The sequence below is a fragment of the Impatiens glandulifera genome, chromosome 9, assembly GCF_907164915.1.
Source record: "Impatiens glandulifera chromosome 9, dImpGla2.1, whole genome shotgun sequence".
Classification (NCBI taxonomy): domain Eukaryota; kingdom Viridiplantae; phylum Streptophyta; class Magnoliopsida; order Ericales; family Balsaminaceae; genus Impatiens; species Impatiens glandulifera.
This window is the reverse complement of record NC_061870.1, coordinates 27,938,379-27,960,963: the sequence shown is the minus strand read 5'-3', so window position 1 is coordinate 27,960,963 and position 22,585 is coordinate 27,938,379. Positions and strand designations below refer to the sequence as shown.

General features: G+C 32.3%; 5 protein-coding genes across 5 annotated transcripts; 2 read left to right on the top strand and 3 right to left on the bottom strand.

Annotated features, from left to right (window-relative positions):
- Positions 1-6,404: 6,404 nt before the first annotated feature.
- On the top strand, positions 6,405-7,568 carry LOC124915693 (peroxidase 72-like). Its single transcript, XM_047456455.1, has 3 exons — positions 6,405-6,638; positions 6,706-6,897; positions 6,987-7,568. Exons 1-3 carry the CDS (start codon positions 6,405-6,407, stop codon positions 7,566-7,568), a joined length of 1,008 nt encoding a protein of 335 aa, XP_047312411.1.
- A 1,107-nt stretch (positions 7,569-8,675) lies between these two features.
- Positions 8,676-9,425, top strand: LOC124915643 (50S ribosomal protein L7/L12). The gene has a single exon (XM_047456399.1). It carries the CDS (start codon positions 8,854-8,856, stop codon positions 9,391-9,393), a length of 540 nt encoding a protein of 179 aa, XP_047312355.1. The 5' UTR covers positions 8,676-8,853; the 3' UTR covers positions 9,394-9,425.
- A 62-nt stretch (positions 9,426-9,487) lies between these two features.
- Positions 9,488-10,810, bottom strand: LOC124915642 (probable ubiquitin-conjugating enzyme E2 16). Its single transcript, XM_047456398.1, has 6 exons — positions 10,655-10,810; positions 10,314-10,417; positions 10,126-10,228; positions 9,989-10,052; positions 9,828-9,916; positions 9,488-9,738 (listed from the first exon to the last, which is right to left on the bottom strand). The coding sequence occupies exons 1-6, from the start codon at positions 10,787-10,789 to the stop codon at positions 9,643-9,645; spliced, it is 591 nt and encodes a 196-aa protein (XP_047312354.1). The 5' UTR covers positions 10,790-10,810; the 3' UTR covers positions 9,488-9,642.
- Positions 10,811-11,737: 927 nt separating this feature from the next.
- Positions 11,738-19,363, bottom strand: LOC124915213 (D-2-hydroxyglutarate dehydrogenase, mitochondrial). The gene is made up of 16 exons (XM_047455890.1): positions 19,149-19,363; positions 18,301-18,632; positions 17,595-17,696; positions 17,423-17,470; positions 16,622-16,692; positions 15,680-15,798; positions 14,883-14,978; positions 14,662-14,771; positions 14,468-14,548; positions 13,978-14,078; positions 13,432-13,540; positions 12,959-13,064; positions 12,663-12,748; positions 12,456-12,581; positions 12,190-12,286; positions 11,738-11,969 (listed from the first exon to the last, which is right to left on the bottom strand). Exons 1-15 carry the CDS (start codon positions 19,261-19,263, stop codon positions 12,197-12,199), a joined length of 1,692 nt encoding a protein of 563 aa, XP_047311846.1. The 5' UTR covers positions 19,264-19,363; the 3' UTR covers positions 11,738-11,969; positions 12,190-12,196.
- Positions 19,364-19,748: 385 nt separating this feature from the next.
- On the bottom strand, positions 19,749-20,911 carry LOC124915278. Its single transcript, XM_047455969.1, has 3 exons — positions 20,548-20,911; positions 20,295-20,416; positions 19,749-20,213 (listed from the first exon to the last, which is right to left on the bottom strand). The coding sequence occupies exons 1-3, from the start codon at positions 20,783-20,785 to the stop codon at positions 20,049-20,051; spliced, it is 525 nt and encodes a 174-aa protein (XP_047311925.1). The 5' UTR covers positions 20,786-20,911; the 3' UTR covers positions 19,749-20,048.
- Positions 20,912-22,585: the final 1,674 nt, after the last annotated feature.

Genomic DNA, 22,585 nt, shown 5'->3' with positions numbered 1-22,585 from the left:
TGTTTGCAAGGCGGGGTTACACTCTTCCAAAGGATTGGAGCTGGAATTGCTTGTGTTTTTTTTATCCATGGGGATCGCCGAATTAGTAGAGAGTTAAGGGCTCCGATATCCATGGTTAACTCTATAAAAATATTGTTTATTAATAAAGAAGACGTTGAGTAGAGATAGACAATGTGTTAGATTGACACGAATGGACACAATCTAACACGATATTAATATGGAACGACACGATAAAATATTATCTCACTCGAGTTGTGGGTTGGACACGACACAAACACACAAGACGACACGATCACAGTATAATTATGAGTTTATACGACCGTAACACGATCATGAGTCGGCACAGACACGATACGAGTATAGACACAAGCACAAGATATGATTTAAAGTACCTTATTCTTATTAGATTTTTTTAATAAAGCGGCGATAGTAGAGAGATGATTTAAAGTTAGATGGAACACGGTCAAATACATGGAAGTTGAGAAGCATTCGAGAGATAGAAGAAATGAATAGTTTAATTCAAATATCTTCACTTCTTCTCTCTACCCTCCTCTTTTTTGTTCCATCGTTATTGACTTATATCTATATCAGCACTCAACTAATTCGATATCAGCACTCAACTAATTCGGATGAACCGTCACAAAATCTTTTTATCAATTATGTTTATCATTCTTATAAGCATTCCCACGATCATTTCTTATTTGACGGTCATCATATATGATTGGGTTGCTGCAGGTTTTATGAGTAGATTGAGTTGTTTGCAATGTAGGGTTACACTCAGGGCCGACCCTGGGGTAAGCCCGGCAAGCCCTCGGGCCCTCGGGCTAGGGCAGCCTACTCCCAGGGCAGCTCATTTGTTAAAAATATCAAAATATTTATTGCAATTTTAAACATAAATGGTAGTAGTTTGGTGATTCAGGTTATACATTTAAAGATTGAACGTGGTTATAGGTTCAAATCTCACCAAAAACAAATTTTTTTTTATCTATTTTTAAAACTCGACTTAGGGCAACAAAAAGTATATCGAACTTTTTTTACCGAAGCTAGGGCAGCCCAAATCTCGGGGCCGGCTCTGGTTACACTCCTCTAGAGGATTGAAGCTGTAATTGCTTGTGTTTTTTTTATCCATGGGGATCGCCAAAATAGTAGAGTCCGTGGCTAACTCTATGAAAATATTGTTTATTAATAAAGAGGATGTTGAGTAGAGATGGACAATGTGTTGGATCAACACGGATCGACACAATCTAACACGATATTAGTTAGAACGATACAATACAATATTATCTCACTCGAGTCGTGGGTTAGACACGACACAAACACACGAGACGACACAATCACAATATGATTATGAGTTTATACAACCGGTACACGGTCACGAGTCGACACAGACACTACACGAGTATAGACACGACACGAGCACAAGATATAATTTAGAGTACCTTATTCTTATCAGATTTTTTAATAAAGCGGCGATAGTAGAGGGAGGTGATTTAAAGTTAGATGGAACACAATCAAATACATGGAAGTTGAGAAGTGTTCGAGAGATAGAAGAAGTGAATAGTTTAATTCAAATATCTTCACTTCTTCTCACTGCCATTCTCTTCTTTATTCCATCGCTATTGACTTATATCTATATCAGCCCTCAACTAATTCGAATGAACCGTCATAGAATCTTTTTATCAATTATGTTGATAATTCTTATAATCATTCCCATGATCATTTCCTCTTTGACGATCATCATATATGATTGGGTTGTTACAGGCTTTCTGAGTAGATTGAGTTGTTTGCAAGGTGGGGTTACACTCCTCCACAGGATTGAAGCTGAAATTGCTTGTGTTTTTTTATCCATGGGGATCGTCGAATTAGTATAGAGTCAAGGGCTCCGATATCCATGGCTAACTCTATGAATATATTGTTTATAAATAAAGAGGACGTTGAGTAGAGATGGACAATGTGTTGGATTAACACTAATGGACACAATTCAACACGATATTAGTATGAAACGACACGATAAAATATTATATCACTCGAGTCGTGGGTTGGACACGACACAAACACACGAGACGACACGATCACGGTATGATTATAAGTTTATACAACCGTAACATGATCACGAGTCGACACAGACACAATACAAGTATAGATACGACACGAGCACAATATATGATTTACAGTACCTTATTCTTATCAGATTTATTAATAAAACAACGATAGTAGAGGGAGATGATTTGAAGTTAGATGGAACACGGTCAAATACATGGAAGTTGAGAAGCGTTCGAGAGATAGAAGAAGTGAATAGTTTAATTCAAATATCTTCACTTCTTCTCTCTACCATCCTCTTTTTTGTTCCATCGCTATTGACTTATATCTATATCAGCCCTCAACTAATTCGGATGAACCGTCACAAAATCTTTTTATCAATTATGTTTATCATTTTTATAAGCATTCCCACAATCATTTCTTCTTTGACGGTCTTCATATATGATTGGGTTGCTGTAGGCTTTATGAGTAGATTGAGTCGTTTGCTAGGTAGGGTTACACTCCTCCAAAGGATTGGAGCTGTAATTGCTTGTGTTTTTTTTATCCATGGGGATCGCCGAATTAGTAGAGAGTCAAGGGCTTCAATATTCATGGCTAACTCTATGAAAATATTGTTTATTAATAAAGAGGATGTTGAGTAGAGATGGATAAAATATTATATCACTCGAGTCGTGGGTTGGACACGACACAAACACACGAGACGACACGATCACGGTATGATTATAAGTTTATACAACCGTAACATGATCACGAGTCGACACAGACACAATACAAGTATAGATACGACACGAGCACAATATATGATTTACAGTACCTTATTCTTATCAGATTTATTAATAAAACAACGATAGTAGAGGGAGATGATTTGAAGTTAGATGGAACACGGTCAAATACATGGAAGTTGAGAAGCGTTCGAGAGATAGAAGAAGTGAATAGTTTAATTCAAATATCTTCACTTCTTCTCTCTACCATCCTCTTTTTTGTTCCATCGCTATTGACTTATATCTATATCAGCCCTCAACTAATTCGGATGAACCGTCACAAAATCTTTTTATCAATTATGTTTATCATTTTTATAAGCATTCCCACAATCATTTCTTCTTTGACGGTCTTCATATATGATTGGGTTGCTGTAGGCTTTATGAGTAGATTGAGTCGTTTGCTAGGTAGGGTTACACTCCTCCAAAGGATTGGAGCTGTAATTGCTTGTGTTTTTTTTATCCATGGGGATCGCCGAATTAGTAGAGAGTCAAGGGCTTCAATATTCATGGCTAACTCTATGAAAATATTGTTTATTAATAAAGAGGATGTTGAGTAGAGATGGACAATGTGTTGGATCAACACGGATCGACACAATCTAACACGATATTAGTCAGAACGATACAATACAATATTATCTCACTCGAGTCGTGGGTTAGACACGACACAAGCACACGAGATGACACAATCACGATATGATTATGAGTTTATACAACCGTAACACGGTCACGAGTCGACACAAACACTACATGAGTATAGATACGACACGAGCACAAGTATACACACGAAACGACATAAACACAATTAGTCAAATGACCTAAGCTACTCAACTCTACCTTTAACATTTTATCTAAATCTATTTACATTCTTATTCAATTAATAAATTATTTAATTTTATAAATGTAATATATATAATTAAAACTAAACATACTAAATTAAAATATTAAAACAAAATATTAACTTAAATATTGTAAATTAAAATAAAATATAATAAAAAATAAATATATGAATAGAAATGCGAGTCTTCTAATTCTCTCCGATATTATTTTATTAATATATATATTTGTTTATTTTTAAAATTATTTTTTAATTATAATTATTATTAATCCATTATATAATAAATATGAAAATAATTTAATTTTGAGAATATAATAATATATATTTATAATTTATACACATTTCCATTAAATTATAATATAATAATATATATTTATAAATATGTCAACTAAAATTTCATTTAATTTCTACCACCTTTCTGATTTTTTCCACCAAATTATCCATATTTAATCATTTACATTAGTATTTTTAAACTATCACGTTTTTTTAAATATATTTACATTTAATTAATAAATTATTTAATTTTATAAATTATTATTTAATTTTTTTTAATGAACTATTTGTAAGTTTTAAAACACATTTTAAATAATTGACTTTTAAATTATTATTTATAAATCTATATGTTAAAATTTATATATGAACGATTTTACATATTTAACATATTAATTAGTTTTTATATTTCACGCATTTAACTTATTAGATTAATTTAAGTTTTAAATTAATAATTATATTTTATAATTTTTACTAACACTATAATTAATATATATATAAATAAATAATTAATATTAGTGTGTCAAGACACGAAATGACACATATAAAAACGGGCATCGACACGATATAATTATGTTGAAACTCTAGTCGGAATATTTTATAATTTTTAACACTATATATAATTAATAGAGAGAGAGACAAATAATTAACATGAGTGTGTCAAGACACGAAATGACACACATGAAAACGGGCATCGACACAATACAATTAAGTCGAAACTCTAATCGAAATATTTTATAATTTTTACTAACACTATAATTAATATATATAGAGACAAATAATTAACACGAGTGTGTCAAGACACGAAATGACACACATGAAAACGGGCATCGACACGATACAATTAAGTCGAAACTCTAGTCGGAATAACACGAAACACAAATTTAAACACGAGTTACCAAGAAACGAATAAACTCGTGGACACGAACTAACACGACACGAAAGAGCCCATTGATCATAATATTTTGAATGGGTCATGACACGACACAATTGAAAGTCTAACACGACTTGCCCAAGTCGAATACGACCGTTTATGCACGATGTCCAACTCTAGTCAATGGTTCGATTTTCATTTAAAACACTTTAAATAAAAGTAAAAATTGTATTTGTGGGTAGAAATGTCCAATGGAAACCGGTTCCGATTAAGTATAGTTTTTCTCTTTATTTTATAAATCGATTAACCAAGATATATGTATTTATCTATTAACCGTGTTTAACAAACGTAATTCAATTTTTTAATGAACTTTATAGTAATTATAATTTCTTAAATTATAACTAATAATTTCACGTTATGTAATATTATAAAAATTATTTTACATATTTCAATGAAACTCTTTAAGTTGTTTTTATTTTATTTTATTTTTTATAATTTTATATAATTTATAATTTGAATTTTTAAATAATTTTATACAAATTATAATTTATAATTTAAAAGTAACTAATATATATAAATTATTAAATATTATACTATAGGTAATATTTATAAATAACTAATATAAAATATTAATATATAATTAAATTATTACGAATGAAAAATTGTTTAACCGAAAATCGAATAGCTTAACCGGTAAAAAAATTGGTTGACCGGAACCGCTATAAACAAGTTAACCGATAAAATGAAATCAGTAAGCTATCGGTTTAGTTATCGATTTTTTAGTTTTTTTTAACGTGTCAGGTTAGCTTCATATACCTAAAAAAAATTAAAACAATATATTGAGTTAGAAATTTTTTATTTATTTTAATTTAAGGAGTTATCACAATTTTTAATGTCATAATTTCATTTTAATTAAAATATTTTTAGTTAGAAATTAAATTTAAGTATTTATTTAATTTCAGACTCACACTATAATGTGTCAAATTATATAATGATTTGGGTTCTTGTAACATAAGTTAGATTGCTCTCTAGAGAATTTATTATAGTTCAAAATATTGAATTTGGTAACCTTATAATAATAATAATAAATACATAATAAAATATATTGTATTAATGAAAATTTTTTATTACTACCAAATAAAAGTGAATTATAAGTTAATAAAATGAAACTATATATCAACCTAATTTCTATTGACTTTATTTTAATAATACGTAGTGGAGTAGCTTTATCTACTACAAACATTTTGATAATGTGTTGTTGTGGAGAAATAAAACATATTTTCAAAATAATTGCTCTAAAATATAATATTAAAATTCTAATATATGTTAATTTTAATAAATTAACAAATCATAAAATAACTGTGTATAAATATAAACAAATGTAGAATGAATTTAGCTTCTTAAAATTAAAAAAAAAAATAAAAATTATCTTTAGTTAATTGGTTGACTAACTTCAATTGCTACACTAATTACATAAAAGTTGTAAAGACAGATATCTGCCACCAAATCCAACACACATATATTCTTAATTTCTCTAGAAAAAATCAAAATTTTCTCTATATATATAAAACCCATATCTTGTTTAATCAATCAAACTTGAATTGTGAGTTGTGCTTAATTAATTATGGGTCGCTCCATTGGATTTCTGATCATAATAATGATTAATGCTTGCTTTGCCCCAATTAGCCTACAAGGAAAGACAATTAGTAGTAATGGTTATCTTTACCCACAATTTTACGACCGATCTTGTCCAAGAGCTCAACAAATTGTTCAAACCGTCGTGGCCAAAGCTGTGGCCATGGATGCCCGAATGGCTGCGTCTTTGCTCAGGCTCCATTTCCATGATTGCTTTGTTAAGGTACATACCTAATATAATCTTTGTACAATTAAATGAAACAAAAACTTGATATGTAAAAAATTTGAAGGGTTGTGACGCATCGATACTATTGGATAGCACATCAAGCTTTACGAGCGAAAAGGGATCCAATCCAAATAGGAACTCGGTTCGAGGGTTTGAAGTTATTGACGAGATCAAATCCGCATTAGAGAAGGAATGCCCTCACACAGTCTCATGTGCTGATATTCTAGCACTCTCTGCAAGAGATTCAACTGTTATTGTAAGTAAATCAATTCTTTTATGGCTAGTTATGCAATAATATATTACAAGTAATGATCAAGGCCATATTTTGGACATACAATTAAATAGGCAGGTGGACCAAACTGGGAAGTCCCACTTGGAAGAAGAGACTCAAGAGGAGCAAGTTTAAGTGGCTCCAACCACAACATTCCAGCTCCAAACAACACTTTCCAAACAATCCTCACTAAATTCAAGCTACATGGTCTTGACATAGTTGATCTAGTCGCATTATCCGGGAGCCACACAATTGGTAACGCAAGATGCACCAGTTTCAGACAAAGATTGTACAACCGAAATGGCCAATTAGGTTCGGCTGATTACACGATGGAGCAGTCCTTTGCAGCTCAATTGCGGTTTCAATGCCCGAGATCATGGGGAGATCAGAATCTATTCTTCCTAGATTCTTCTTCACCGTTCAAGTTTGATAACAGTTATTTCATCAACTTGTTGGCATTCAAGGGTCTCCTAAGCTCTGATCAAGTTTTGTTAACCGAGAATGCACAGTCTATGGGTCTGGTCAAGATGTATGCAGAGAGTAATGACTTGTTTTTTCAGCAGTTTGCTAAGTCTATGATCAAGATGGGGAATATATCTCCTTTAACCAACTTCAGGGGAGAGATTAGGAGGAATTGCAGGCTAATTAACTCTTAATCATGGATAACTACAGATTTTCAATATTATTTTCTTTTATAGTCTGTTTCCATATGTATTTTCTTTAAAAATATATATATAAATTAATAATATGTTATTTATTTTATCTAAATAACTCATTTCTAATTTCTTTTATAAACAATTAATTCTCCTTAAATAGTTATAAATTTACAAATAATATAAAATAATATAACGAAAATATCTACCGATCACATAATATTTGATTATTGAGATAAAAATCAGTTTTTAACCTAAAACTCAATAATCAGATCACCAATCTAATTAATCATATTAATAATTAAAATACTAAAATTATCTTTTATTTAAATATTTTATTTTATATTAATAAAAAATAATATTAATAAAAGGCATATTTTATTGAAGGTATTTTGGTCATAATAATTTAAAATTTAATTTTTCTTTTAGTTTCATCAAATATAGGTTTTTGGGAAAAAACTCAAATAAAACCATAAACCAATTTCTCAAATAAGCTCATTTAATTTTTCGATAACTCTAAAGACAAATTAATTTGAATTTAAAAATAATAAGAGAGGAAAGAGAGTAAACGTAAATCAATTAAGCAATATCATCGTTCTTATAAGAATCTCAACCCAAAATTCTTAACGACAATAAAATTTATTTTTGTCTGAAAGGTAGACAAAAAAAAAAGTGATACCAAATAATTATTGATTTGGTACAAATATGATCAAAATAAATAAATAAAAAAATTGTTATTCAGATGAAAAATAAATTTTAAAAACTCTTTTAAAAATTAAAAAAAAAAAAAAAACTCTTTTAAAAATTAAAAAAAAAAAAAAAAAACTCTATATCTCATTTGCTGCATAGAAATGAGACAGGCGCAATCTTAAAATATAAACAAGGATTAAGAGCATTATTCGAATACGCCTCATAAAATATAGGATGAATTTTAACTATTTTGAAGTTTTTTTTTCTCTAAAAGAGAGAAAAGAGAAAAGGATAAATTTTCTTTTAGAGAATTTATTTATTTTATGTAAATAATAACTCACTTAAATGTGGGCTTTTATGGACCAATATAAGGCACGGGCTTAAAAGAGTCAATCCAATCTTTAGGGTGAAGAGGCCCGGCAATAAAAAAAACCAAAAAAAAAACAGCAATTGGAGCTGTGATACTTCCTCTCTCTTCTGATCATCGCCAACAGTTTACAACCGCCAGGCGCCGGCGAGGAGTACACAGACAGAAACATAACGCATCCAGCATGCGAGCTTAATATTGACAAGATTGTTATTTTCTTACCGTTTAACTATGGGATTCTCTCGAATGATGTCTCTGTCGCGGATTCTATCGAACAATTGTCGGACTATTCGACAAAATCCTTATCTGGGTTGTTCTAGATTCACATCATCCCCGCAGGTATCAACTACAGAAAGGGTTTCCTCCATCGTCGACGAAATCTCAGTCCTCACTCTACTTGAAGTGAGTGATTTAACAGAGGTACTGAGGAAGAAACTCAACATCGATGAGATGCCTGTGATGGGGGTGATGATGCCTGGAATGGGATTCGGCGGCATGAAAGGGGCTGCAAAAGGAGGTGCAGCTGGTAAAGGTGAGGAGAAAGCTGCGGAGAAGACAGCATTTGATTTGAAACTTGAAGGAGGATACGATGCTGGAGCGAAGATTAAGATTATAAAGGAAGTGAGAGCATGTACAGCTTTGGGTCTTAAGGAAGCTAAAGATTTGGTTGAGAAAGCGCCTTCTTTGTTGAAGAAGGGAGTGACCAAGGATGAAGCAGAGACCATTATCGCAAAGCTGAAGGAAGTTGGTGCAAAAGTTACCATGGAATGAGAGAAGAGGTATATTATTGATTTGAGTATTGTTTGGTTTGCTGTAATCCAGTTCAACTTTGTTTATCATTTCCTCCTAAACATTGCCATTGCCAGAATGTTAAGCTAGAACATTATTTGAATGAGAAAGCATCCTTCAGTAATAATATACAAATAACATAATCCAGAAAACACAGTTATTATATAAAGTAGTCTTTATCAGTGTTCTTCTGATGTAAATCAAAGTGGTAGTCTTTCTCGATTCTACTTACTACACTTTATCGTCATGGAACCACCACCTTGTCTCTTTTGGTGATCTCCCATTTCTACAGTTCCTTACATACCGATCATTGTCTTCAGGAAGTTGCTGCAATCCAAACCATTTACATACCGATCATTATTAGGTCAAATTAGAAGAATCATTTAGATTATCGAGAAGAACAAAATTCAGCAGACCTTAGCAGTTGAACTTGAAAGCATTGACAGAATGCTGATACAGATCGAGATAACAGTCATAGCTGGAGACCATGAGTCATACAAGATATCTACGACAAAAACAAAAGTGTTGTATAGATTTTTCTTCATCATCATCATCTAAGTTGAACTTACTTACTTACCTAAACAGATATGTCCATTACTGTAGATATGAGGATGCAGGGGAGCGGGTTGGGAAAAAATAACCTGCACTTAAGTCATATATTATGAATTATGATATATAGTGAAAAACAATCAAAAATTCGAAATAATAATGAACCTGTGGAGCTTCCATGGGATATTGTTCAGGAAAATCAATCTGCAGTTGATAGATTTCATTGGAATACAGAGTCCCTGGAGCTCCATGAACTTCTATTATCCACCTTCAAATCAAAACAAGGACCGACAATCTGTCTAATAATTCATTTCTATAACCCTAGGGTAGGGAGAGATGGCGAACTAACTAACCTTTGAAGATTATCTGTCACTTTGTGCTTGAAACCTGCTGGAGGATGTTGCTGCCACTCCAATAACTCCTTCTGAAGTCTTCTCGAAGCAATCGTACTCAGAGCCTGATCATAAGAGTACAAATTTGAGAAAGAAATACAAAAGGAAAAGAGATTGAAGATGATTGAGATGGGTGGAGGTTGGAATTAGAAACATGAATAATCAATTTACAATAAGGATGATTATGATTATGATTGAAGATGGATGATGATAAATAGTCGAATCAAAGATAGATAGATATTAATACAGGGAATCTATTAAACAAAACAAAACGGAGATAGATAGATATAGATAGAAAATACCTTACGCGACGCTGTAGAAGAAGAAGTGTTCATGGCTCGGCTCGGCGGAAACGATAATGGAAAAAGAACAGGAAGAAGAAGAAGAAGAAGTAAAAGCGAAATGCTGCTTTGTTGACGACACAAATGCACAATCATCGTCGTGTCTCTCCTCTTCAGTCTCTCTCTCCCAAAGGAAACATATATATATCCTTAAACTCTTTCTCATATTGGAACCTCCTCTTTAACTTTTTTAAATTGCATAATTTCACCCTAATTTCATTTGATCCACAAATATACTTTTCTTTGTAAAACACCTTCCTTATGTTTCATAATAGAATACTTTATTTTATTTTAACTTTTAATTATACAAGTAAAAATATAAAAATATTGTATTTATTATGTAACAATATATCAATATTAGTTTTACTTTAAAGAAATTAATTATGAATATTTATAAGCTAGTTGCAACTATGAATTACCAATTAAAGATTCACTACCTATAACTGGGTTTTTTTTATATATAATTTGGAGTTTATTTGATTGGGTTTATTTTATGTTTTTCTTTTATGTGATGAAAAGTTTGGATTATTTTGATCAAAAACTTAAAATTCTTCATTGATGATTTTATGGTGAGAATTGATTGAGGATGAAATAATTCAATTAAGCCCTAACATGAAGAAGGTTCTTAATGACTGGACGAGAAGTTAATGATACAATTTCCTTTTATTGTGGTGTGACCTTGTAATCCAAGAATACTAAATTCATGAATGGAGGATTAGCATATTCCAATCTTTGATTTCTGACTTGAGATTTCCTTTGTAAGTAGAATCATCAATTTATTATTATTAACCTTTCCCCTAAGCTTCCATGGAAAATCTTACCTTGTTTGCGAAAGCCTTGTTTACAAAAAAAAAATGACGACAAGGGAAGACAAATTGACTTATTTACTCATTGGTGACAAAGATGATCAGTTATCTACAGTGACTATTTCCAACTGCCTGTTTTTGTTTTGGCTAAGTTTACATTCATATTAAACTCCTTCAGACTTCGAGTTAAATAACATAAAATGGTGGAGAGTTAGTGGACAATGACATAATGTGGAAATTAAACAATAAAAGACAAATAAATAAATAAATTGTGATGATATTGAACATAATATTCTTGTTTATTTTACAGCCTTCTTATTATTATGCCAGAGCCACAATACTGCATTAGGTAATTGCAGTTCATTATTTGGTTAAGAGTTGTGTCATGTGTGTGTGTGTCTTACCTTTGCTCATAATTATAATTTCTTCACACTTGTTCTTGTTTCCCACCTTTCTATAGAAATGCACATCTGTACCAGAAGAGTAAGACAATCAAATATTTGAAAATAAGCAAAGATTTATGGTATTAAACGACTACATAAAGAATGACAAGTTTTTTTGTCCCCAAAACTACAGTTTTGCACATTCAGAAACCCTTCAAGTTAATAATAGATCAGTATATAGAGCCTATTACTACCTTTTTCAATTCTCGAAGTTTATTTACTCTGTAATAAGGCATTCAGTACTCACCTCGGTTTCAGATTATGAGAGATGGTGGGAGAACTTTGTATGGGTTCAGTATCGCATTGGGATCCACCAACTTCTTTATGGAAGCCATTAGATGCACCTGTGCAGTGTAATTGAATTAGTGTATTGCAAATATTTTCCATACATCTTTAGAAATGTAAAATTGAACACTAATAATACTCCTACAGTTCCTCAGATTTCCTCAAGTTAGTAATGATATAAACTTCAATCATAACATGCACTAAGAAAAACGAGAGATGAATTTTTACAGTTTCTGGTGCTTTGCTGTAGTAAATCTTGCTGGCTTTCATGAGTCCCATGCCATGTTCAGCGCTGATACTACCACGATGCTTGGATGTCCATTCATAGACATAAGGTTCGATTTGTGCAAATACCTGCAAGATTGTACAAAACTGAGAACCAAAACATTTCAAATTTCAAGATAGTCACTTGCAGATAAGAGCAACAAATAGTACGGCGTCGTCATATTTTGGTAGTGATATGTTTAGATGCAAATTTCCATCCCCAAGATGTCCATATCCTACTACATTGGCAGAAGAACCTACAATTTAGGATTTGAAGAATGAGTCAAACAAATATAATTAAAAAAAGCTGGTTAAATTAGTGGGAAAAATATCAATATCAATATCAAGAAATGCAAGCAATGTGGAATGCAAATCTATTCAATACTATTATTGTGGAGAGAAACATCTATATATAAGAATTTTGCATTTTTGGGAAGAAATGATGAGATGATTGATAATACAATTACCTAGTCGAATACGCATCTCTTTGACAAGATCATACATCTTCTCAACTGGAAGTGACAAATCATATTTGTATACAGCCCCTGCTTTCATCAGTGCTTCTGGAATACCCTGTGACCAAAAGTGAACCATTTTATGCAATGATGTGAATAAAAACAAGCAAAAAGGAGATCAATTCGCTTCACAACCGCTCAAGCTCTAAACATGTTAATCACTGCTACTAAGAGTATTAGGACCCCCTAATTCACTGCAGAGAAATCAATGCTTTAAGATAAATATTCTTATAAGCGAACACTTTTAAGTTACTATGAAAAGAAAATGATTATTTTTAAGACTCTTCAATAGTTAGAACTCTCATCTATAACCATAAGAATGTGCTAAATAAAATTCTTATCCATCAGGTACACAAATAATGTTTTCAACAAGGGAAGCTTGATTTAAGAGAGGAATAATTTAAAAGCTATGCATTAAAAAGAACCTCTCGAATATGCCAAAATGCTGATGCCTGGTTTATGTCCTGAGCAAGAGCTCCATCAGATATCAAACCATCTTGCATAGATCCAAGTAGGAATGCCTCAAGCTTCTCTCTGTAGACAGAAAATAATGTTCAAAAGGAAACAGAAAAATAAGAAAATGCACATGCCTTGTGAAATAACATTAAATTGTAGAAAAATACACTATGCAAGTTCCATGAACATAATTGTTTTAAGAACTGATATAACCAACAAGCAAATACATACATTATGCTATTAGAAGGATAATGAAGATACACGACTTATATTGAGGTTCCTCTTGCCATATTCCTTAAACTTCTAACATTTACCGCAGAAGCTGGTACTAAAACTATCTTTTACAGGATAGGGGGAAATGGAAGAATAAAAAGGGAATGCATGCATAAGGCATTGTTTATTTAGAAACACAGGAGTATCCAAACTGGGTAGACCATAACATAAATGATAAAACATTACTATTGTAGACAACTAGTTCCAACATCTACAATGCATCTAGTTAGCAAGAAGATTACTTGTCATAGGATTCATCACTGCCAGTTGTCTCAATCAGAACATAGAAGTTGTGCAATGAGGGAGGTAGAGGATTCCGTACACCTTCTAAATGATTCAAGACCTGTTCCATGTAATATAAAAAAAATATTCAACATCAAGTTCCAGAAATTTTCTAATCAATTTATCTTGAGAACCTAGAGTAGATGGAAAAAAAAGAAGACCTAGAGTAGTATAAGCTTGATGAATGAACTGATGGGGAAGTCTACGGTTTTGACAAGGTAAATGAAATGGCTATTTATATTATAAGTGTATTAAAGAACTGGGGTAACAAAAATGGTTGAGTGAAGATTGCTAGACGTTAGATTTTAATGAAACAAAAATGAACTGGAACTGCTGCACAACATAACAACATCAATTTCGGCACAAAGCATTTAAAGAAGAACATCAAAACAAGTCAATATACCCAAGCTCAAGGAAACATAAGAAATCAGAATTTGAAATTGAAATTACCAGATCCAGTGAGTTACTATCCAAAAACTCAAAAGCAGATAAAATATCTCCAAGCTTCCTTTTGGCTTCCATTAGCAATTTCTGATGAGCAGAATGAAAAAATATTATATATATATGTGTGTGTGTGTATAAACTTAGATGAAGTAATGCCTAAAATAATGACGCTAGTTGGATATACAGAAAATGAGTTTTACCTGACAACTCAAATAATCCTCACAAGCAAGAAAAGCTAGATTAACAGAAGCCAACTTCGGTGGAGTAAGCAAAGAAACCTTAGTGACAATCCCTAAGGATCCTTCACTTCCTGTTTCAGATTAGAAAATATCATTTTCATTCTGGATTGTAAGGACAGTGTGTGCATAACTTGCCACTAAACATAGCATGCCTACAAGTTGAATAATGATTGATAGCATACCTATGAATAAATGCTTTAAGTCATATCCAGTGTTATCTTTGCGTAATGTCCCTAGCATGTCCAGCACCGTACCATTTGCTAAAACAGCTTCCAATCCTGAAAGATTCTTACTTTTATTAGTAATTTGAGATTGTTGTAACTTGTATGAGCAATTCAACAACAAGAAACTAAGGATGACACAGCAGAAATTGTGACCTAATTTTCCAAGTAATGGAATGAATAGGGATTGAACCCATAGAATGAAGAATAGCATTGGCATCATAACATTTTAGGATTGTGAATAGCAGAGTAGGATTAGGATATTCGTGTAATAGTAGATGGTAAAGTTGTAAGCAGGATGTTTGTATGCATATAAAAAGAGAAATGTAATAGAATATGATATGATGAATGAAATGAAGAGTTATGCTCTCTCTTCTCATCTTTTGGATTACGCTCTGTTCTCTAGGTTTTGGCCATTATCCTCTTTTTTACCGTAATTCTTCTCTAAACCAAGAATTATGGATTTGGTATGTACACAACAGTTCAATTCTAATGAAGTAAGAGAAGGTTTAGGATTGTGCCCATAATAGAGCAACTAGTCAGGAATTTATTGTTCACCAATGTGAATCCCCCACCTTCACCTTTTGTAACAAAAGGTAAAATAGATGTCTATTGCTACAGGTTATATTTTATTTTCAAAACCTGGACACATGCTAACAAAGTGGTCTTTCTTCACGAAATCATTTTTACACATTTCAACATGTCAATTCACCATTAAAACAGGCTAGTGAAAGAAAAAGTAGGAGCAAAATAGTCACCAAGAACTGTTCCATGAAGAGATCCATAACGAATCAAACGCAAACCACCAGCATTAGTTGAGACGTTTCCACCAATTTGGCATGTGCCCTTGGCACCCAGATCTAACGGCATGGTAAATCTATTAGAGAAGTAATTGACCAGTCAACTTTATGTATGAGGATTTTAAGTTCCAATACAATCTGAATATATGACAAACTATTATAGTAAGCAAATTAATCAACATAATCAGATAATATTTAACGGTAGTGGAATTAATGTGCAATCAGGAATTTGATTGAAGTAGTACTACATTTTCTGTTACATATGATATTGGTACATCAAGAAGCCAGCCAGACCACCATAGTTTTTTTTATCTACTTTGTGTTATTTGTCTCATATCTAAGTTTTCCACGAATCTCAAGGGAAACATGGAAAAGAAAATTATACAAGTCAGATTGCAGGACAGTTGATATATTCATGTTAAATTTCAGAAATAAGCAAAATATGACAATCATACCAGGTTGAGAGAGAATAGTAAAGGATTTCATCATTAAGTTATTTACAATAAATATTGTGGGTTCTAGCATAACACTAATTGTGAAATCAGTTTCGTTGGATGTAGTTAAATCACTATTAGGCTTTTGAAATACATAAAACTAATAAGCATTGGGATTATTAAATGCAACCATTTCAAGATTGAATGCCAGAAGATCAATTGAATTGTTAAAACAACTACATTTTAAAGCTAGATATGTTTTGGGTATATTAGATATTTGCGTTTATGGTATTTTAAAAATTAATATTTTCGTATGAAATGAAGTTTTCCTAAACCCATAAATAACCCATAAGTTTTTCTCCAGAGAGGAATAGAAGTCTAGCTTAAAAAAACCTATAACCCATAAATAAATTCAGTTGCAAAAGGAAACCTATAATTAGCAATTTTCTAAAATAAAATAAAATACCCCTTTGTGTCCAGGAAAGACCCCAGGTTTTCCAAGATGCACCCTGCTTCACACACAAGGATTCCACTGACCTGAAAATTTGAGGGAACATAAAAAGTATTAGTCAAACACGTCGATTTGGAGAGTAATATTGATATTAGATATTCCATTTACAAATATTGACAATAATATACCTTTTTAAAAAAGGTTTATGCATATAATGAAAAATAGGTTGTTTTAGCATAACGACTAAAGAATGACATGGGAAGAAACAGGCAATCAGAAAATACTATTGACAATTGTGCATATGTTTGTAATTAGATAGTGGTAAAAGTGTATAGTTAGTGGGTTAGAGTAGAAGTTGTAGTAACTACACACTACAGCATTCTTTCATTTTTTAGATGTATATACTTTGATGTAATGCTTTATTTTCTGATCAATAAAAAACATCAGACAGTGAAGTGAGTCTGTTCCCATCTCTCAATCTCTTGGTGGCTTACAACAATAATGTACGAATATCATATTAAATAAAATGTAAATCTAAAAAGCTTTTCACTGAAGCACAGGAAAACCAAAAAGTTTTCACTCAAGCAAAACTACCTTGAGGAAAAAGACATGACCCCTTCCCTTCCCCCAACCAAAACAGCAAAAAGAAAGAGAGGGCGAGAGATAACTAACATAAAAAAAATTAAATAGAATAAGCAACAATACATTCATTATCCTACAGTTAAATTTTCATGCAATGTTATACTCATCCTAAAGTAGCTAGAATGACAAACATTGACATAGAATCATATATAATTCCCTAATCCTAAAGCTTACCTCATCAAATGATATTACTTTATCCATGGAAGCCATGCTAACAATAATCTGCAGTTTTCTTGATGACAATTGGAGACAATTAAAAATTACATTTTAGGAACAACAAAGACTACAGCAATGAGGATGGGAGATCTGGCAATGGGGCAACAAAAAAGGGGAAGGAAACCCTTACCTCATCGAAAACAGGAACACTGCCCCCAACAAGACCTGTATTTCCACCTTGAGGGACAACAGCTAAACATCTGGAATTGCAGTACTTTAGAATTTTAGATACCTGCATGGATGTATATAGATATTAATTGGAAAAAAAAATAATGATTACTCTTTTCATTTGATGGTAGACAAATAAAGAAACACACAGATGTTTTTAAGGAAATTAATGTTTCTCACAAAAGGAAATAGGGAATTAAGCTAGTCTCTCTCAGTGTAGTGATTTGTTATGTAAATGGCTAGCTTGTTACACACATTATTTCACATTTTTGTTACGATTCCAATTTCTTCAGATGCTCAAAGGTAAGAATTGAAGAAATCCGAATTATGAGTCCAACTATTCCACAAAACAAACATATCTTGTAATGTACTGAAAAATAGAATAGGATTGACCAATTAGCATGTAGCAATGTAGCAGTTCCCACTCTTACTCGTGAATGGTGAAATTTTGTTAGATATGGTATCTCTTCATCTAACCCATGTGTCAATCAATAAATTCATAGAAGGGAGACAAAACAAAAGTTCATTGATTGCATGTGAAACACTGAAAACAAGGTTTTGTTGTGAAGTTATGATATACACCTAAATGGCACATGCATTTCCCATAAACTGTGTCAAGGATGTGGAATTCAATTATTGAAAACAAACAAATATATATAGACGATAACCTCGTCAGTGCTCCTAGGTTGAAGCAGAAGATTACTTGAGCCTTTGTATTTGTTCATCCAATCTGCATTTGCAGCCAAAAGCCTGTCCTCATCCTGGATTACACTTTTCTCCCCCAATATCTCTTTGAAGTAGGCAATGTCATCTGAAGTTATGGATGAGAATCTCAGACTCCTCTTTAAGTCAGCAGGTATTGAACTGTAGAACCTATACTTGTTTTGGCCAGTACTCCCAGCATATCTTCCCATCCGAGCGAAATCCCAACTTTTATAGTCCCTTGGTGGATGAGATGGTGTTGGGTGACCTCTCTCGAGAAGATACGAGGAACTGAAGCCTGTAAATTAGAGGAAGAGAATAAATAACATATTAAAAATAGAAAATAACCTAAGGACCTTACTCTATTTCCTATCTCCATCCATTTTTACATAATGCATTTCAGCTAAATCATTGATCAAATGGTGCTTGCACGTTTGGAAATGACATCTAATTTATTTTGCTTCTACAAAATCCAATGAATCAAGAACAGAAAAAACTAAATCTTTGTCAGGTTATTCGTCTCTGATGCAAAGGGTAATTAGCAATGTAACAGTACTCTAAAAAAGCTGAGCTAGTCTTGAAAATATTTTGAAACGAAAGCTTTCTAATCAAACAGCAAAATCATGTCAATTTGTTAAACCCACGAAAAGATTCATATACTATACTAATTGGAACATCCAACTATATGATCCTTTTCTATATTTCGGCATCGAAGAAATATAATTACGTAAGGAACGCCCTTGATAATCATGCAGACGAATCTAGAATTCTTAGCAACTAAAGTATAGAAAATGAGACATGTATAAAGCAAAACCTGAGGCGAAGAACTGGAATTCATTGGTACAGCTAGGATTTAATAGACAACGTAAGACGCTTCTTTTTCGGTGGTTTCTGAGCAAACGATTAGCTGCTACGCTGCATCTCTCCATCGTCCTTCTTGGTTTGACTGTCGATTACTATCAGGAACTTGGGTTTTTTTTTTTTTTTTGCTCAGAAGAAGTTGGATTCTGTTTCTCTCTATTCTTTAGACAAATCTGTAAGCTATTTGGTTGTCTCATTTTTTTTTATTAGAATTTCATTTTTTCTTCTCTCTTTTTCAAAGTAGTTGTCTTGATGTGTTTGATTTTTTTTTTTTAAAACATCATAATCATTTATTAAAGTCACTCAAAGTGCAAAAACAACCTTAACCAAATTATTGACTAAAACAAAAGTGAATCATTTGTCAAATGATCGGGGGATTCGCCTCCACGCGAGAATGAGTATCATTTGTCAAATCAAATGATCCACTTTTGTCGAGTAACGGGATTCACCTCCGCGCATGAATGAGTTTCCATCAATGAGCACGTCCCAACATTAGTTCTCGTGAAGACCCTTGAGTGCATTTTGAGTGAAATTGAAGCTCAAAAACTTTAAATAATCCAATACAAATTTCATAAATCTTAGTAGATAAAAAGAACAGAATACATTAAACATAAATGATTCCAAATAGGCAGAGAACTGTTCAACTGGGGGTTTAAAGGCCTATTATTTCAATTTTCCTAAGAAATAAATTGACTATAGAGAAGCACCTGAACAACAAGTAGCAGATGATTACACAAAACCCAAACTCGAACAAGAAGCAATGCAAAAGAAGAAGATCCAAAAAACAGAGCATTCATTCATTCATCTGCTACCACTAAAAACAAGTGTTTTTGTTGTTGTTGTTGTGTTTTCTTCAAACAATGGCATTTTTAGGTTCTTTCTCAAGCAGCTGAAGCTCTGCCAGTCTTTCAGTCCAAGCTCTTTCTCTTGCAACAGCAGCCATCTTTCTTTCCACTTGCTTGATTTTCTTCTTCTTATTAGCATCCCTCACTAGAGCATTCCTTTTCTTTGCTTCAGACTGCACAATCATTAAAAACCCAGTATCAAGAATAAACACCCAGAAACCAAAGACAATTCTTTTTCATGTTTGAACACGCACCAGTATAAAAGCTCGCCTTTGTAACCTTCTTTTCTTAGCATTTCTATTCTTAAAACTTCCTTCATTTGGTTGATTGGGAAGTATTGGCTGCCCAGGCACGTATTTAACCCAAGCATATGGCCCTACATGTTTCAAGAACCAGATCAACAATTCCCCCATTTGAACCCAGAATCTCTAAACTTAAATCAATCATGAAACTAAAACCCTAGTTCTAATCAAAGAGAGTAAAAGATACTATGATGAAATGACATACCAGATGGTCTAAGACTGGCTCTTTTCCTGAGAGGATTATACTGAGGCCTTCTCTTTGGAAAGCGGGTGTCCGTCAAGCTGTGCAAAGGACTCGAACCCATGATCCATAAAGGATTTTGGCGGATCAGTGAGCCGGCGACAGGCGGAGAAGGGACGGAAGGAAAGGTTAATGCAGTTCTTGACATTAATATGGATCGAGAAACAGGTCGTACAATAGATCTTAGAGCTCCGAAAATCATGATTGCTGGCGTGAAGAATCTTCAGACGCTGCTGCTGGTAGGAAATGGAGAGAATCAATGTACACCCAAACGAGGCAAAAACGGCGGATTGTGATCCATTGTTAACAACTCAAGTTCATTGTTTCAAGTTGCGAGTTAACTCGGCGGAAGCGGAATAGATTAAATTGTTTTTTGGGCTATGTATGAATGTGGGTAGGTATGAGCCCAATATAAAAAGGTAGTTAATTAAAACCCAATCCAAATGGCCCATTTAGTTAAGCCTTTATTAGTCCAGTTTGTAAATGAGTTTGGGTTGGTAATAGGGCATTGATTTTGAAATCACAAAGAAAAACATTTTGAACAAAATTAATTTGAAACGGTTTCACTTTTAATCGAATTTTCAACTTCAATCAATCCCTTTTGGAATCTATTTTAATATAGGAAGATAACATAATTTCCGATATATCATTCACTTTTAACCTAAGGCGTTCTAATTATAAATTGAAATATCTTACAAATTATTTCAATACATTCTCCTAATCTCTATAGACTTTTTTTCTATTTCTAAACCAAAATGTTAATTTTAAAATAAAAATAAATTATAAAATAAAATAAAATATTGGGTCCAGCAGCACAAAGTCCAAAGATGCTTCTCTTTTGCCCTTTTTCTTTGGGTAGGGTTCTTGTTTTAATTTTGGGTCCACCACTTTATTATTATTATTATTTATTGATAAAAGGAATGGACACATCAATATATATTTATTAAATAATTTAGAAGTGTCAATATATAAAAATTAAATTATTAGGTTTTAATACTCAATAAAACTGAAGATGTGAATTAGAATTTGGGATATAAAAATTAAATTAAATAGGTACATGAAAGTTAATGGGCTCTTTCAGATTAAAAATAAACAAATACAATTTGTTTAGAAGAAATTGCAGTAAAAGTAAAAAGTAAAAGTGAGGGACAGTGAATGTATATATATATATATATATATATATATAAGAGAATGGTTAAAGCTTGATTTGTGAATAGAATATAGATAGCTAGTAGTAGTACTTTACACTTTAACTGTCAGGTAAAATACTTTCCAAATAACTAACTAACTTTGCCAATATTGGTTTTACTAACTGCTACAAAACATAATAATAATAATAATAATAATTAGAGTTGTTACTTGTTACTCAATAGGACAAATTATTGCATCATTCTCATCTTCTTTTTGTATATTAAATAAAAAAAATAAAAAAAGAAAAGAAAAGGGCCGAGCTTGCAAAGGCATGCTGAGAATTGCATTGATTTGGCCTTTGGACTAGACATGCATACCATGTATTCATTGTTTTTTTCATGGTCCCTCCCTCCCTTCAGTCCATATTAAGGCAACAACAACAAACACCCACAATTATTTCTTCACCCTTTCCTGTCTAAAAAAAACATCTTATTATTATAGTTGAGATATGGAGATTGCGGTTATTAATTTTATTTATAAAAATAAGATTCTCATTAAATTTAAATGGTTATAATTTATATTAAAATAATGGTGTAAATATTTACTGCCACCGACAATGGTTTAGGGAAAAAGAAGATCTAGACGCGGAAATCATCCGGTTGGTACCGCCACAACCTACTTTTGTAACGTAAGAATTAACGGCAATTAAGGAAGGCACGTTCGGGACCCAACGGACCAATCACCTAATCTAATCTCTTTCTCTCTCATGTTCCTTTGTTTCCCACCGTTCAAGCATCTTCTAATATGTTTATGAAATTGTCTAAATTATTAAATAAATAAATAATGTATAAATGTATGACTTATGTGTATA